This window comes from Scatophagus argus, chromosome 15 (assembly GCF_020382885.2).
Source record: "Scatophagus argus isolate fScaArg1 chromosome 15, fScaArg1.pri, whole genome shotgun sequence".
NCBI lineage: Eukaryota > Metazoa > Chordata > Actinopteri > Scatophagidae > Scatophagus > Scatophagus argus.
Window position 1 is genome coordinate 473,235 of NC_058507.1, and position 14,078 is coordinate 487,312.

Here is a 14,078-nt window from a genome sequence, read left to right on the forward strand (position 1 = left end):
TCTGAGCTCTCGTTTTAAATCCCTCCAGCAGAACTTCCTCAGTGGATTCAGTCACATTACGGCAAATTAACGTCCTGCTGCCAAACGCATCGGCAGACGAGACGGCAGCAGAAGCGGAGAGTACGAACGCTGCCAGGCTCCAGGGCTGAGGCAGCCACAGCAGTGAAAAGGTTAAAATCACAAGTTTAGATCTGAGCTCATTAGTGAAGTGATTTTAACTCCTCAAAACATCAAAAATTTAAAGTTTTCTTTGCACTCTTGTTTCTGATGTCTGTTCAGTCATGTCCCAGTGATGAAAACATGTTTGTCGGGATCTGAAAAACACAGCTGAATGTTTTCACATGTGTTTCCACATGTTTGTAGTAAGTGGACGGAGTCTCCTGGTCTGAAAAGTGAAGCTTTAAACCTGCAGTCTTTCTAACGACCAGCAGGGGGCGACTCCACGGGTTTCTGGAAGACTGGGAGTCTGATTGTATGTGAGCTTACGAGAAAATGAGTCAACTTCTCAGTTGATTTATGACAGTCAACAGCTTCCTGATGAGTTCATGGTCTCAGTCGCTGGTTTCAAGTCTTCTTCACTACAGCGAGATGTTCATGTTGTTCAGGGGTTGCTTTAGGGTGGGGCTACCGTGGTGTGTCCTTAGCCAGTCCAACCTGGATGTTCTCCCAGCTCCACCTTCTGATCCAATTAGGGTCACTTCTGGCTCCGAAACACCAAGATGGCAACGGCGGTAATGCCAAACTCAAGTCTTCAAAGCAGTAGTCCACAAACCAGCAGGTGAGGTCACGGTGGCTCCGTCTACTTTTCATTCTGCAGTGCATGTATGGAACATGTTGTGGGTGGTGTGGGTGGTGCACATTTTAAAGCACTCGTCACAAGAAGCATCTGTACATGCTGAAGCAAGTGAATCAGACACATTTTTCAGACCAGTTTCAGCACTCGAGTGAGTGATTTTACAGAACAGTGAAATAACCCACACACACACACACACACACACACACACACACACACACACACACACACACACACACTCAGATATAAAGGTCTGCGGGTCATCTCGACCCCCCCAGACATGTTTCCAGAACCTTCCTCCTGTGAGGGAATCAGTCCAGGGACATGTAAAGGTCAGCTGGACGCCTTTGCTCAACGACGACCTTCAGCCGAGCTCTCTGATTGGACAAACCAGACTTCTGACCCTGCTGTTTAATTCCCACAATGCATTGCTGAGGCTGATGTTCATTAATGAGCTCTTTTCTACAGCTTTCATCCGGATGTCGTTAGTACCAAAGTTTTTCTCAGGCTGCAGTCTGAACAGCAGCGGCTTCATGACGACACGTTACGACCAAACGAGGAATAATTTACATCATTTAATTCAGTTCATCAAATTACTGCGGGGACTTCAAGAAGTCCACAGTAAACCAAAGACAACAGGGTTTTATCCATTTTTATTACACTGACTATACTCCTGGTTGGTTATCTTTAAGATCATTCAACATAGTATTTAATAGTGATAATGATATGGCAGATAATAGCATGTCCCTTTGCCTGTTTTTCAGACTGTGGGGACCTTTAGCTTGTGCCATCACACAAGCTAAACACAAGCTAACAGCTAAACTCTGCTCTTAACATACAGTCACTACGCACTTTATGTGTTTTACGCACTCGGCTCACTGCACCTTACATTCCACTGTATTTTGCACAACATTACACTGTTTATTTGTTCTACATAAACTTTTCTACATTGCTTTGTATGTTGCTATTCTTAATATATTTTGTATAACTTATTGTGTGTATTGCTGCTGCTGCACTGTAATTTCCCAGCCTGGGATCAATAAAGTCTATCTGTCTGTCGGTCTATCTGTCTATCTATCAATCGATCGATCTATTGATCTATCTATCGATCTATGTCCCTCTAACGCATGTTAGAAAACAGCAGCTATGGCCACAAACCTTTTCTTTGTATTCCCTTGTATGTAAACCATTTTGGAGAAATATTTTCAGTCACTGCTTAACATTTTTGTGGTACTGCGATAACTGCACCATCACTGATGTCCTCGTAATTCCCTCGTGGGATTTTCCATATGAGCTACAGTACTTTTTATTCTGTGTCGGTTCTTTTAACTTTAAAGACACGCCTCTCAGTCAAAAGGAAGTCTGTTCCATTTGATTCCAAGAACATTACTTCAACATTTCTCATGTAACAGTTAACATTAGTATTTTCATTTCGCTGCTCAATCTATTTCCTAGTTTGGATAAATTTGTCAGAGCTCAACATTTTCCTTGTGTTGTGAGGACTGCAAAGTCACTAATCCAAGTTCAAAGAGAAGCTCACCAGGATTTTGTTCCACAGCTGCATCATCAGTTTCTTTTTTCTTTCTTCTGTCTGTTCACGAAAGAAAAGTCAGTACAGTGGAGTTTCTATCATGATGCTGACTGCGTTTGGTGTGGACTCTGAACAGCTCCACACGTCACTGACGTCCCTGTAATCCATGTTAAAAAACGACAACAGCCACAGTCATCTGTTTCCCTTTTTATTCCTCCATCTGTTCACTACTTCGGAGGAACCATTTCCAGTCCTGTTGCTAACTCGTCCTTTAAAACCCTGGTTTATTGTGTTCTTCAGAGGGATTGTGGGGACTTCACCTCCACACATCACTGTCGTCCCTGTAATCCAGCAGGAAAACCAGCAGACTGTGAGGGATTATTGTCAAAGTAAAACCCTAAAAAAGTACCACTACTTTGAAATGTTGCTCATAAGCTTTTCACTGGGAGCTTCATGTGGACTTGATTAGCATATTTATGAAAACCTGTTAAAAACAGCACAAACAAGAACCACACACTAAGGAGAAATCAAAATGTCTGTCCAGTTTCTGTTCGTATTTTAACGTGTCGCTGTTAACTTTGTTTTCTGCTGATTTCTACTGTCTTTTCTTTGCTGTGCAGTTTTTCAGTCAGCACAGGATTAGCGAGATTTCTTTCCCTAAAAACACTTGAAGGTTAAATCTGTCGTGTGTGACTTGACTGTTGTTCCGCTTGTTTCAAAGTAATCCACCTGTAATCTGCCCTCGCTTTAATCTGCTTTGTGTTGTTGCACAGTGAAAACAGCTTTTTAGTTTTACAGCAGCATTTAAAATGTTAATGCACTAAAAGGTAAACAAGTACCAGCAGTAAAATGTGCTGTATGTGGAGCTAACAGTAAAAGTAGTGACCGGGAAGAATGAACACAGTTTCCACTGTTCTCTACACAATAAATGTCGACACTAAACACCTCAGCTATCCTGAGATGAAACTTTGCGTTTCTTTATGTTTTCATTTTAAATTTCATACTGTGTCAGCGCCGTGCCGGAGGACTGAGGAGCTTTGTGCACCGAAACATTTGGTCACCACCTGCTTCTGTCACCATGAAACGCAGAAAACTAACCAGCGACCAGGCTGGACCGCTTCCTGAACACATCCAGGCTCGTGTGGACCACATCCAGGCTCATGCTGCTGTGAGGAGATGCTAGCAGTGTTCAGCCAAGCAGATGTGACATGGTGTTCATGCTAACGCGAACACCTGGGGCTGCTTGTTTACGCTGCAGAGAAACGAGTCAGCAGAATCCTTCTCTCCACTGACTCAGCTGATTTTCTCTCCTCTCTCTGCCCCACTTTGTCTTCAGTAATTTCACTGCCTCAGTTTCTGACATTATTCAAACTGAATATCGGGCTGCGCTAAGTTTTCTATTTATTGGTCTTTGGTTTCCTGTGCTGTATTGTTGAGAAATCAAATGATGAGAAACTTGTCATTTTTTAGGGCCATAAATGAAACCGAGCGTCTGCACAGCCAGCGTCTCTACGGCCTCCTAATGTGCGTAACGAGCCGTCAGCCCAGGTGATGTCATTTCCACCCGTCTGTCCTCTGCTCTGCTCGGCTAACACTAAGCCCCGCCCACGGCCCGAGCTGAGAGGAAACGAAGTGCACAGAAATCAGGTAAACAGGAACACAACAACACACGTCTGTCTGCATCGGGACAGACGTGTGTTATACCATCAGCTCCTGATTGGCTCAGAGTGTGCGTCTGAGAGAGTGTGTGTGTGTGTGTGACTGTGTGTGTGTGTGTGTGTGTGAGTGTGTGTGTGTGTGTGTGTGTGTGTCAGTGTGTGTGTGACTGTGTGAGAGTGTGTGTGTGTGTGAGACTGTGTGTGTGTGTGTGTGTGTGTCAGTGTGTCTGTGTGTGTGTGTGTGACTGTGTGAGAGTGTGTGTGTGTGAGACTGTGTGTGTGTGTGTGTGTGACTGTGTGAGAGTGTGTGTGTGTGTGAGACTGTGTGTGTCAGTGTGTCTGTGTGTGTGTCTGTGTGTGTGTCAGTGTGTGTGTCTGTGTGTGTGTCTGTGTGTGTGTGTGTGTGTGTGTGTCTGATGGTATTCTGTGTGACGTGGTACCCTGCAGGTTAGATGGAGGGTTAGTGGAAGGTGGTGGATTCGATCCCTGTCCCCAGACAGACAGTTGGACAGTTGGACAGACGGACAGCGTGTGTCCGTCAGCGGCAGCGTTGAACCCTCTGCCTGCTGCTGTGTGTTAGGACTGCTGTCATCCCTGATGGATGAGATGCACTTTGATTGGACGCTCAGGAGAAGACGTCACAGTGCATTCTGGGTATGTCAGAGGCTAACGCTGTGTGTTCACATCGGAACATCTGATCTGAACTTTATTTAAAACAAACCGATGGGCCGGTCGCTAACTTCTGTGTCGCTTCCGGCTCTCTTCTGATTGGTTGGTTTGTGGACCTGGATGTCCATCAGACTGAGATCTGAACCAGGATCGGTTTGTCTCATGAATTGCTTAGTGTTAAGGAGTCGCACCTTTATTTGTCACTTCCTGTGTGGACAACATGGTCAGTTAGCAGTGCGTGTGTGTGTGTGTGTGTGTGTGTGTGTTACCCACACTGCACCACCAGCTGGATCAGAGCCTCTCTGGGCTTCACGTTGAAGCCGTTGTACTGGCTCGTCTGGCAGCGGTACGTCCCACTCATCTCTCTCGTCACATTGCTGATCCTCAGGATGCCGTCGTAACTCTCCATCTCCACTGAACCATCCGGCATCAGAGGCGCCACCGCCGCCGGCGCCACCGCCACTGCCGCCGCCGCCACCACCCCGCTCTCCTCCACCCGGGACCACAGAATAATGGGTTTGGGTTTCCCTGAAACCAGACACTGCAAGTCCACAGTGTCGCCTTCCTGAGCGATGAGGTGAGAGCGCCCCCTGGGGACCGTCAGCTCCGGAGGAACTGCAGACAGAGAACATTATGTCGTTTATTAGTTATTCTGTGACTCAACACAGCAGAACTGAAGATATCTGATGTTTGTCACAGGAGTAGAAGAACAAAAGTCAAACTCACAACAAGTTTTTGTTTTCATCAGCAGGTCAAACGATGTAAACTGTTTTCATGTAGCTTCATCACAGTTTGACACCACAGACGCACAGCAGAACCAATCACAAGTGGTGTGTGAAGGAAAACACGACTTCATGTTGATTTTGATCTAAAATTCCACTTTAAAGCTGAAATCTGTCAGACTGAATGAAAATCAGCTGATGTCTTTGAACATATTTTCTGTGCAGAGATGAAAGTATTTTCAGATAACTTTCTCAGGCAGAAAAAGAAGACGATGGACGATGTGTTAGTCAGAATAAGAAAGACGATGATGGCAGCGACGTGACGCTCAGTGAAGACATAGGAAAGAAAAACAGGCGGTTTTCCCTGATGTGGAGTTTGTCCTTCATTTAAAAACACACTAAGAGCTGCTGTATGGGGGAGAAGGGGGGAGGTGGGGGGGGAGTGAGGCTGCAACCCGAGAGCGACCTTCTGTTGTGACACGAAACATCCGCCAGCAGGCGTTCAGACTGAAATACTCCTCTCCTGCCTCCTCTCCTCTCCTCTCCTCCCTCCTCTCCTCTCCTCTCCTCCTTCCCTCCCTCTTATCCTCCCTCCTCTTCTGCCTCCTCTCCTGCCTCCTCTCCTGCCTCCTCTCCTCTCCTCCCTCCTCTCCTCTCCTCCTTCCCTCCCTCTTATCCTCCCTCCTCTTCTGCCTCCTCTCCTCCCTCCTCTTCTGCCTCCTTTCCTCTTCCCCCTACTCCTCCCTCCTCTTCTGCCTCCTGCCTTCTCTCCTCTATTGCCTTCTCCCTCCTCTCCTCCCTTCTCTCCTCTCCTCTCCTCCCTCCTCTCCTCCTTCCTTTCCTCCTTCGTCACCTCCCTTCTGCCTCCTCTCCTCCCTCCTCTCCTCTCCTCCCTCCTCTCCTCTCCTCTCCTCCTTCCCTCCCTCTTATCCTCCCTCCTCTTCTGCCTCCTCTCCTCCCTCCTCTTCTGCCTCCTTTCCTCTTCCCCCTACTCCTCCCTCCTTTCCTCCTTCCCCTCCTCCCTCCTCTTCTGCCTCCTGCCTTCTCTCCTCTATTGCCTTCTCCCTCCTCTCCTCCCTTCTCTCCTCTCCTCTCCTCCCTCCTCTCCTCCTTCCTTTCCTCCTTCGTCACCTCCCTTCTCCCTCCTCTCCTCCCTTCTCTCCTCCTTCCTTTCCTCCTTCGTCACCTCCCTTCTCCCTCCTCTCCTCCCTGCTCTCCTGCCTCCTCTCGTCTCCTCTCCTCCCACACAGATGCGACACAGGAGACAGGAGACAGGAGACTGAACTCTCTTCCGGCTGCAGGCTTTTTGTGAGAGGACAGGAAATCCAGGAAGAAGAAGACAACTTGCAGGAGGAAGGAGAACATGTCACAGTTTGAAAGATGTTTCAAGATCTTTCACTGATGTTGAGCGGCTGGTGAACAAAAGACTCAGAAACAGGAGTCTGTGAGAGAGAGTAGATCGAGATCGATCTGTTTGAGCATCTGAAGCTGGTGATCAATCGACTCACCGTTAAAAGATGATTGTTATTCTCTTAATGTCCACGTAGGAGCCATTTGTAGACCCCACGTGGTCCACTAGGGGTCACCTGTGAGCTCTGGCTCCCTTACTGTACAGGTGGGAACTGTCGCTCAGGGGCCAGGTGCTGCTGCTATGCTAGGCTAACTCTGCTCTGTTTGCCTGTATGGAGACTTATGAGTGATGGTTGTAACATGACGAGGAACATTAACGGTGAGCAGTAAATCTTCCATCAGAGGCAGGAAGCAGAAGTCGGGTTCAAGTTCACGCTGCCACAGGACACATTGAAACTACAGACTGACATCATTTCCACTGAAATGTCTTCAGGGTCACATGTTGATTTACAAAAACCAGCATCTGTTAGTGAGGTTAACAACGCTGATCACCTGCTGTCTGACATGTTACTGAAGAAGGTGATCAAAGGGTTCGAAAGGACCCGACATTTCACTGCACAACGTTTCACCTTATGGACCTTCTTTGTCTAAGTGAACTCAGATCTGACTGTTTTCTTACTGTTGTCTTATTTTTAGACCAGGGGACTCGTCCCCATCGCGATGCTAAGAGCAGGTTTAATTCACATCTGAATTCAAAGAGCAGTACAAACAGCTCAGGTCTTATGGGAAGGTGCAAAATTGACACCACACTGATATCAAAGCAGGCAAACAAGTGACATTAAAAACGTGCAGTCACCTAAACGTGTCTGTACAGAGGCATCATTTAACTTGCGGACTCCTGTGGAAAGCTCACGGTCTGAGGTGTGTTAAAGCCCCGCCCCCCCCCAGCGTGACTCACCTGTGGTGGATGAGATGTTGACATCAATGCTGATCTCAGGGCTTCCTCCGTTCCTCAGCGAGGCCACACAGGTGTAAGTGCCAAAGTCTGTGAATTTGAGGTCGATGATGTCGAGGTTGGTGGTTCCCGGAGAGATGTCGGTGTCGGTGTGGGTGATGACCATCCGCTCGGAGCTCCTGAGCGGCCGGCCGTTCTTCAGCCAACTAAACTGCAGCTCCTCAGGTGGTGTGGCCTCCACCTGGCAGCTGATCTTCACCTCCCGGCCGATCTGGATGTTGTCGTCATTGTGGTACGGGTCAGGCGTGATCCAGAACCGACCTTTACGAAGGCCTGCAGGAGAAAGAAAGAGAAGAGGACAAACTTTAGATGGACATCGGTGGTGAAGTGATGGCAAAAGGTCTGAGTGATGCAGGAAAGCGAGGAACTCTGCTGGAGACGTGTATGCATTTCTCAAAATTCGGACTGAAAAATGTGACATCTTTGGGCACTTTGGGGATGTTCTGAGAGTCTGTGAACGGTGCTGAAGATGACACATCCCGTCCTCTCTATGGTGGGTTTATGGTGATCTGTTGGTCGGACTCCTGCAGCAGAACCTCGTTAGGGACGGAGCGCAGAGTTTTGTCTCTCTGCACATTTCACATTATTACAATTACCCCTCATGCTGTGGAGAAACTAATCCATCCAAATGAGGCTTAATGATGACTGAAACCATTTGTTCAGCGTAATCCTGTGGCTGGCCTCAGCCACGTGCTGCCGCCGCTCACAACATTCATTACCTGTGCTCACCTCTGCAACCGTGTTCGAGGCTCGCTGCATGGAAAGTCAGAGTTATTACAGTTCATCCTGGGGGGGACATGAACTCGTGAACACATTTCATCACAGTCCATCAGGAGCTGCTCAGATGTTCCAGTCTGAACAAACCGCTGGACTGCTGGACAGACACTGGACAGGCACTGCTAACCTCTGAGCCAAGAACCTGGAGGCCCGGACGAAATCTGCCAGGGGTCAATGAGAAATTCACTAACTCAAAGGATGAGCTTTTCACTGACTCACAGGCTAATGCAGCTAACGTATTCCAGCTAAGTTAGCTGACGTGGTGAAAGCTGTCAGTTTAACAAACACCGTGGAAGAACCTGCGATCACACCGAGGACATCATGAACCGCCTCCTGTCCAGCCACATCTCCTGGACATCACACTCATATACAAAGACATTTGTAAGGGAAACACAACACCCAGCAGCTGAGGTTGCTCTTTAACCCATGAGGATGTGTTGTTAAAGTGTGGAAACGCTTTCACTGACAAGCTGATTCATCTGTTTTACGTTTGCACCTCAAAGCACCTGCTGATCACCTGGCTGCGACCGCACCTGAACGAGCTGTTTGACTCAGTCAGATAAACGCCGTGTCTGAACACAGTGTGCGTCCCGTGTGGACGCTAGCTGGACGCATGAACGTGATTTTGCTGTCAGAAGCACTCAGCCTCCAGTGGACAACAAAACAGACCAGAAGGTTGTAGTTCAAACCCCAGATGTGTGTGTGTCTGTGAGTGTCTGTGTGTGTGTGAGTGTGTGCGTGTGTGTGTGCGTGTTGGGGCTTTGTGCATATAAATAGCTTCAGTTCATGAGGCGAGCAGCTGATTGTCCTTGTTCATTAAGATTAAAGCAAGAACGCCTCAGAACAAACACTGTGTGTGTGAGTGTGTGTGTGTGTGTGAATGTCTGTGTGTGAGTGTGTGACACACTCCTCCTCCTCACCCTTCATCACTTCCTCCTCCTCACTCACACACTCCTGATGATTATCATCCTCCCCTTCATCACCTCTTCCTCATCCACTTTTATTCCTCCCTTTGCCTTCATCACCTCCATCATCATCCTCTCTTCCTCATCTGTCTTCACCTCCTTTATCACAGTTTCAAGATGGCGGCGCGCGGTAGTGCAGCGGCTTCTCACGCTCCCGGGTCTAAGCCCTTTTTTTGTAGTTTTTGTGTTGGTCAGAAGGCCAACTCTACTTGTTTTGGTTGTCTAAACCAACGAATAAGGTACAGCCGAGCCGAACTCTTTAAAATAAGGGACGGCTCGAACATTACAACAACAACAGCAACAACAACAACAACAACGGCCTCACACCAACTCAGGGCTTCGCTGGGTAGACTGCAGCTGCTAAGAACACCGGACTGGCGTAGCAGGCTACACCGGACGGAGGGCAAGAGGAAGCGGTGTGCGCGGAAGCAGAAGAGGGGCAAACGGGGCGGCCTGTTAGCCAGGCAAAAGGCTAACGCCGGGAGACCACCGATCCCGTCCCTGTTCCTGTCCAATGTCCGCTCTCTGGACAACAAAATGGACCTACTTCGACTGAGGCTGGGGGTTTCACGTGAAATGAGGAACTGTGCAGTGCTTTGTCTCACGGAAACATGGCTAAACGAGAACATGCCGGACCCAGCCTTCCAGATCGACGGCCGGCTTCTCTTCCGAGCGGACCGTAACCAGCTATCGGGGAAAGTTCGGGGGGGCGGACTATGCGTCTACGTTAACAAAGGTTGGTGTACAAACTGTATAAAAGTTAACAGCCACTGCTCTGAGGCGATAGAGTATATGACTGTGAAATGTCGGCCACACTATCTGCCTCGGGAGTTTACGGCGGTGTTTGTTATGGCTGTTTACATCGCGCCGGGTGCTAATGCTAACGAGGCGCTAAGGGAGCTACACAATAACATCAGCTCGCTCCAGCACAAGCACCCGGAGGCTTTTTACGTGGTTGCGGGAGACTTCAACCACGTAAACCTGACAGACACTCTGCCTAAGTTCTACCAGCATGTCACCATCCCGACACGGGGAAATAACACGCTGGACCGTGTTTACACGAACAGACGAGACGCATACAGAGCTGTCCCCCACCCCCACCTCGGCTTCTCCGACCACATCTCCATCATGCTGCTTCCTGCCTACCGTCCGCTGCTCAGACGCCACACACCAACGCAGAGGACCATCACCGTGTGGCCAAGCGATGCAGTCCCTGCACTACAGGACTGCTTCCAGCGCACGGACTGGCAGGTCTTCAGGGAAGCAGCTGTCTGTGAGGGAGAGGTGGACCTGGAGGACTACACATCTGCGGTCCTCAGCTACATCTACAAGTGTGCAGAGGATGTTACCAGTACCAGGACAGTAACAACCTACCCAAACCAAAAACCCTGGCTGAACACGGAGGTCCGTTCTCTGCTGAAAGCCAGGGATGCTGCGTTTAGGTCAGGTGATAGAATGGCACTCAGGGCGGCAAGGAGAGAGCTGACGGCAGGAGTGAAGAGGGCTAAGACCGCATACGCCCAGAGGATCCAGGGACACTTTGCGTCCAACGATCCACGGAGCATGTGGAGGGGCATTAAGTGCATCACAGACTATAACACCAAAGATGCACAATGCCCCAGGGACCCCTCTCTGCCTGAAGCTCTCAACAACTTCTTTGCCCGCTTTGAGGACCCGGACGCCCCCCTCAGCACCAGACTCACCCCCCCACCTGGTGAAGAGCCCCTCAGCGTGACCTCAGCTGAAGTGAGGAGGACCCTCCAGAGGATAAACCCACACAAAGCTGCAGGTCCCGATAATATCCCGGGGCGGGTGCTGAAGGGCTGTGCACATCAGCTCACAGAGGTACTGACGGACATCTTCAACACCTCTCTCCAACAAGCGACGGTCCCCACCTGTCTGAAGACCGCTACAATCATCCCCATTCCCAAAACCTCCACAGTGACGAGCCTGAATGACTATCGGCCAGTAGCCCTCACTCCGATAGTCATGAAGTGCTTTGAGAGACTGGTCATGGCCCGTATCAAAGACTGCATCGACGTCACTGTGGATCCACACCAATACGCATATAGGAAGAACCGATCCACAGAGGATGCCATATCTTCTGTGGTCCACACAACTCTCACCCACCTAGAGAATAAAGACTCCTATGTCCGCCTTCTCTTTGTGGATTTCACATCAGCCTTTAACACCATCATTCCGCAGACACTGATCCATAAGCTCAGTGCTCTCGGTTTGAGCTCCACCCTCTGCAATTGGGTCCTGGACTTCCTGACGGACAGGCCGCAAACAGTGAAGATCCATGACATCTCCTCCTCCTCCATCACCCTCAGCACCGGCTCTCCCCAGGGCTGTGTGCTGAGCCCCCTCCTGTTCACCCTGCTAACACACGACTGCTCAGCGCAACATCCGAGCTGCCTCATCGTGAAGTTTGCGGATGATACAGCTGTGGTTGGACGCATCGCCAACAGCGATGAGGCCGACTACAGGCAGGAGGTGGAACGCCTGGAGGGTTGGTGCAGAGAGAACAACCTCTGCATCAACGTGAAAAAGACCAAGGAGATGATCGTGGACTTCAGAAGGGGCAGACACCTCCCCCTTCCTCCCCTGTACATCGGAGGGACAGCGGTGGAAGTGGTCTCCAGTTTCAGGTACCTGGGCGTCCACATAACGGACGACCTCACCTGGAGCAACAACACTTCCTGCCTCATCAGGAAGGCACACCAGCGCCTCTACTTCCTCAGGAGGCTGAGGCGTGCCGGACTGGGGAGTTCGGTCCTCACATCCTTCTACAGACGTGTGGTGGAGAGCGTCCTGTGCTCCTGTATCACTGTGTGGCACGGCAGCTGCTCTGCAGCAGAGAAAAAAGCTCTGCAGAGGGTGGTGAAAGCTGCACAAAAGACTGTGGGACACAGCCTATCCACCACCACAGACATTTACACCTCCAGGTGCAGGAAAAGGGCCTCCTGCATCATGAAGGACCCCACCCACCCCTCACACAAACTGTTTGCCCCTCTCCCCTCAGGCAGGAGGCTGCGGAGCATCAAGAGCAGGACCACCAGACTGAGGAACAGCTTCTTCCCAGAAGCTGTGAGACTGTTGAACTCTGGAGGTCCTCTGTAGCCCCCTGCTGCCAAACTCACACCTCACACACCAACAAATACACAAACAACCACCCATGGAACATTTTGCACAATGCAGCATTTGCACAAAACTCAAACTGCTCATGTTCATTGCACTACGGTCATTTTGCACTACCCTGTCAGCCATTTTGCACTACTGTTTATACTGTTTACACTGGTGTTTATATCATCTACTGTTTTCACTTATATTACACTGTTTTTATACTATATAGCATTGTTTATATTTATATTTATTTTGTTAAGAAACTGGGCTGATACTGGGACCGGGGAAACTAATTTCGTTCCACTCATGTTTTACGTGTGTGAAATGACAATAAAGCTCCTTGAATCCTTGAATCCTTGAATCCTTGAACATTTCTCCACTGGTCTTCCTCCTACCGTCCTTCTTCACTCCTGCTTTCCCCCTCCTCCTCCTCCTCTTCTTCTTCACCTCTGTCCGTTAGAATAACATGTATCACTGGTCCATTAGCAGTGTGTGTGTCAGACAGGGGGGGGGCTGACTGTCTTGCACAGAGAGATGCATGATGGGAGTTAAACAAGTAAGGAGGAGGAAGTCAAACTGACAAGCTGCAGGGTCAGCAGCTCACACACACACACACACACACACACACACACAGAGGTGAGTCATGCTGTTGAATAAAACACAGCAGAGAGAGGAAACAAACACACGCCATGACAGACATTAAAGGGACAGTCCAGTGCTTTGGGACTCTTCCTATTGTCTCTGACAGTAAGACATTCAGGCGGACATCGGCCTTGTGTGTGTGTGTGTGTGCATTCAGAGCTGTGGTTAGCCTAGCTTAGCATAGAGACTGGAGGCAGGGGGAAACAGAGATGAACAGCACTTCCTGAAATTTCCTCAGGTGGCAACAGTGCGACAAATATTATCCCTTCACTGTTAGCTTGTTGTCTCGTTAGCTGGATGAGCTATTTAGCCAGCCTGTTAGCTGTTAGCATATCAGCTAGCAAGTGGACACAACACGAGCTTCGTTCCAGACATAAGGATCACCACACACAACCGTGCTGTTCGTTGATCCACGTGAGTTTGAACGCTGAACACGATTTTTCTCTCCACAGCGCAGCTACAGTAAATCCTCAGTTACATCATTTAGCAGACACTTTTCCCCAAAGCGACTTGCACAATGAGTAGCAACAAGTTTCAGTACAATACAGTTATCTTCCACCTCAGACTCTCCAGGTGTTTCCTGGTGTTGTGTTGTTTTACTACATATATTTTAAAGTAGAACAAAGTCCTGAGTGTCCCCAGGTGGCGCCGTGTGATGTCCAATAAATGTCCTCAGCAGTTTGAAACTCAAACTGATCTGTTGGAGGTGAGAAGGAGAGAAATGAGCTGAGCAGACGTCTGCAGGCTGCGTTAGCTGCTGCTAGCATAACACACTCCAGTCTACCAACCAACTGACCACCTGCACACCCAGTGCATGCTGGGATATTCTT

General features: G+C 49.2%; 1 protein-coding gene across 2 annotated transcripts in view; it reads right to left on the reverse strand.

The window, feature by feature from the left end:
- The window catches only part of mdga2a (MAM domain containing glycosylphosphatidylinositol anchor 2a), a 58,696-nt gene that overhangs the window by 14,759 nt on the left and 29,859 nt on the right, over window positions 1–14,078 (reverse strand). For both annotated transcript variants that reach the window (XM_046413348.1, XM_046413349.1), the window contains exons 7-8: window positions 7,682–8,011; window positions 4,925–5,266 (exon numbers count right to left, since the gene is read on the reverse strand). In XM_046413348.1, coding sequence (XP_046269304.1) covers window positions 4,925–5,266; window positions 7,682–8,011 — 672 coding nt within the window. The remainder of the gene's footprint in view (window positions 1–4,924; window positions 5,267–7,681; window positions 8,012–14,078) is intronic.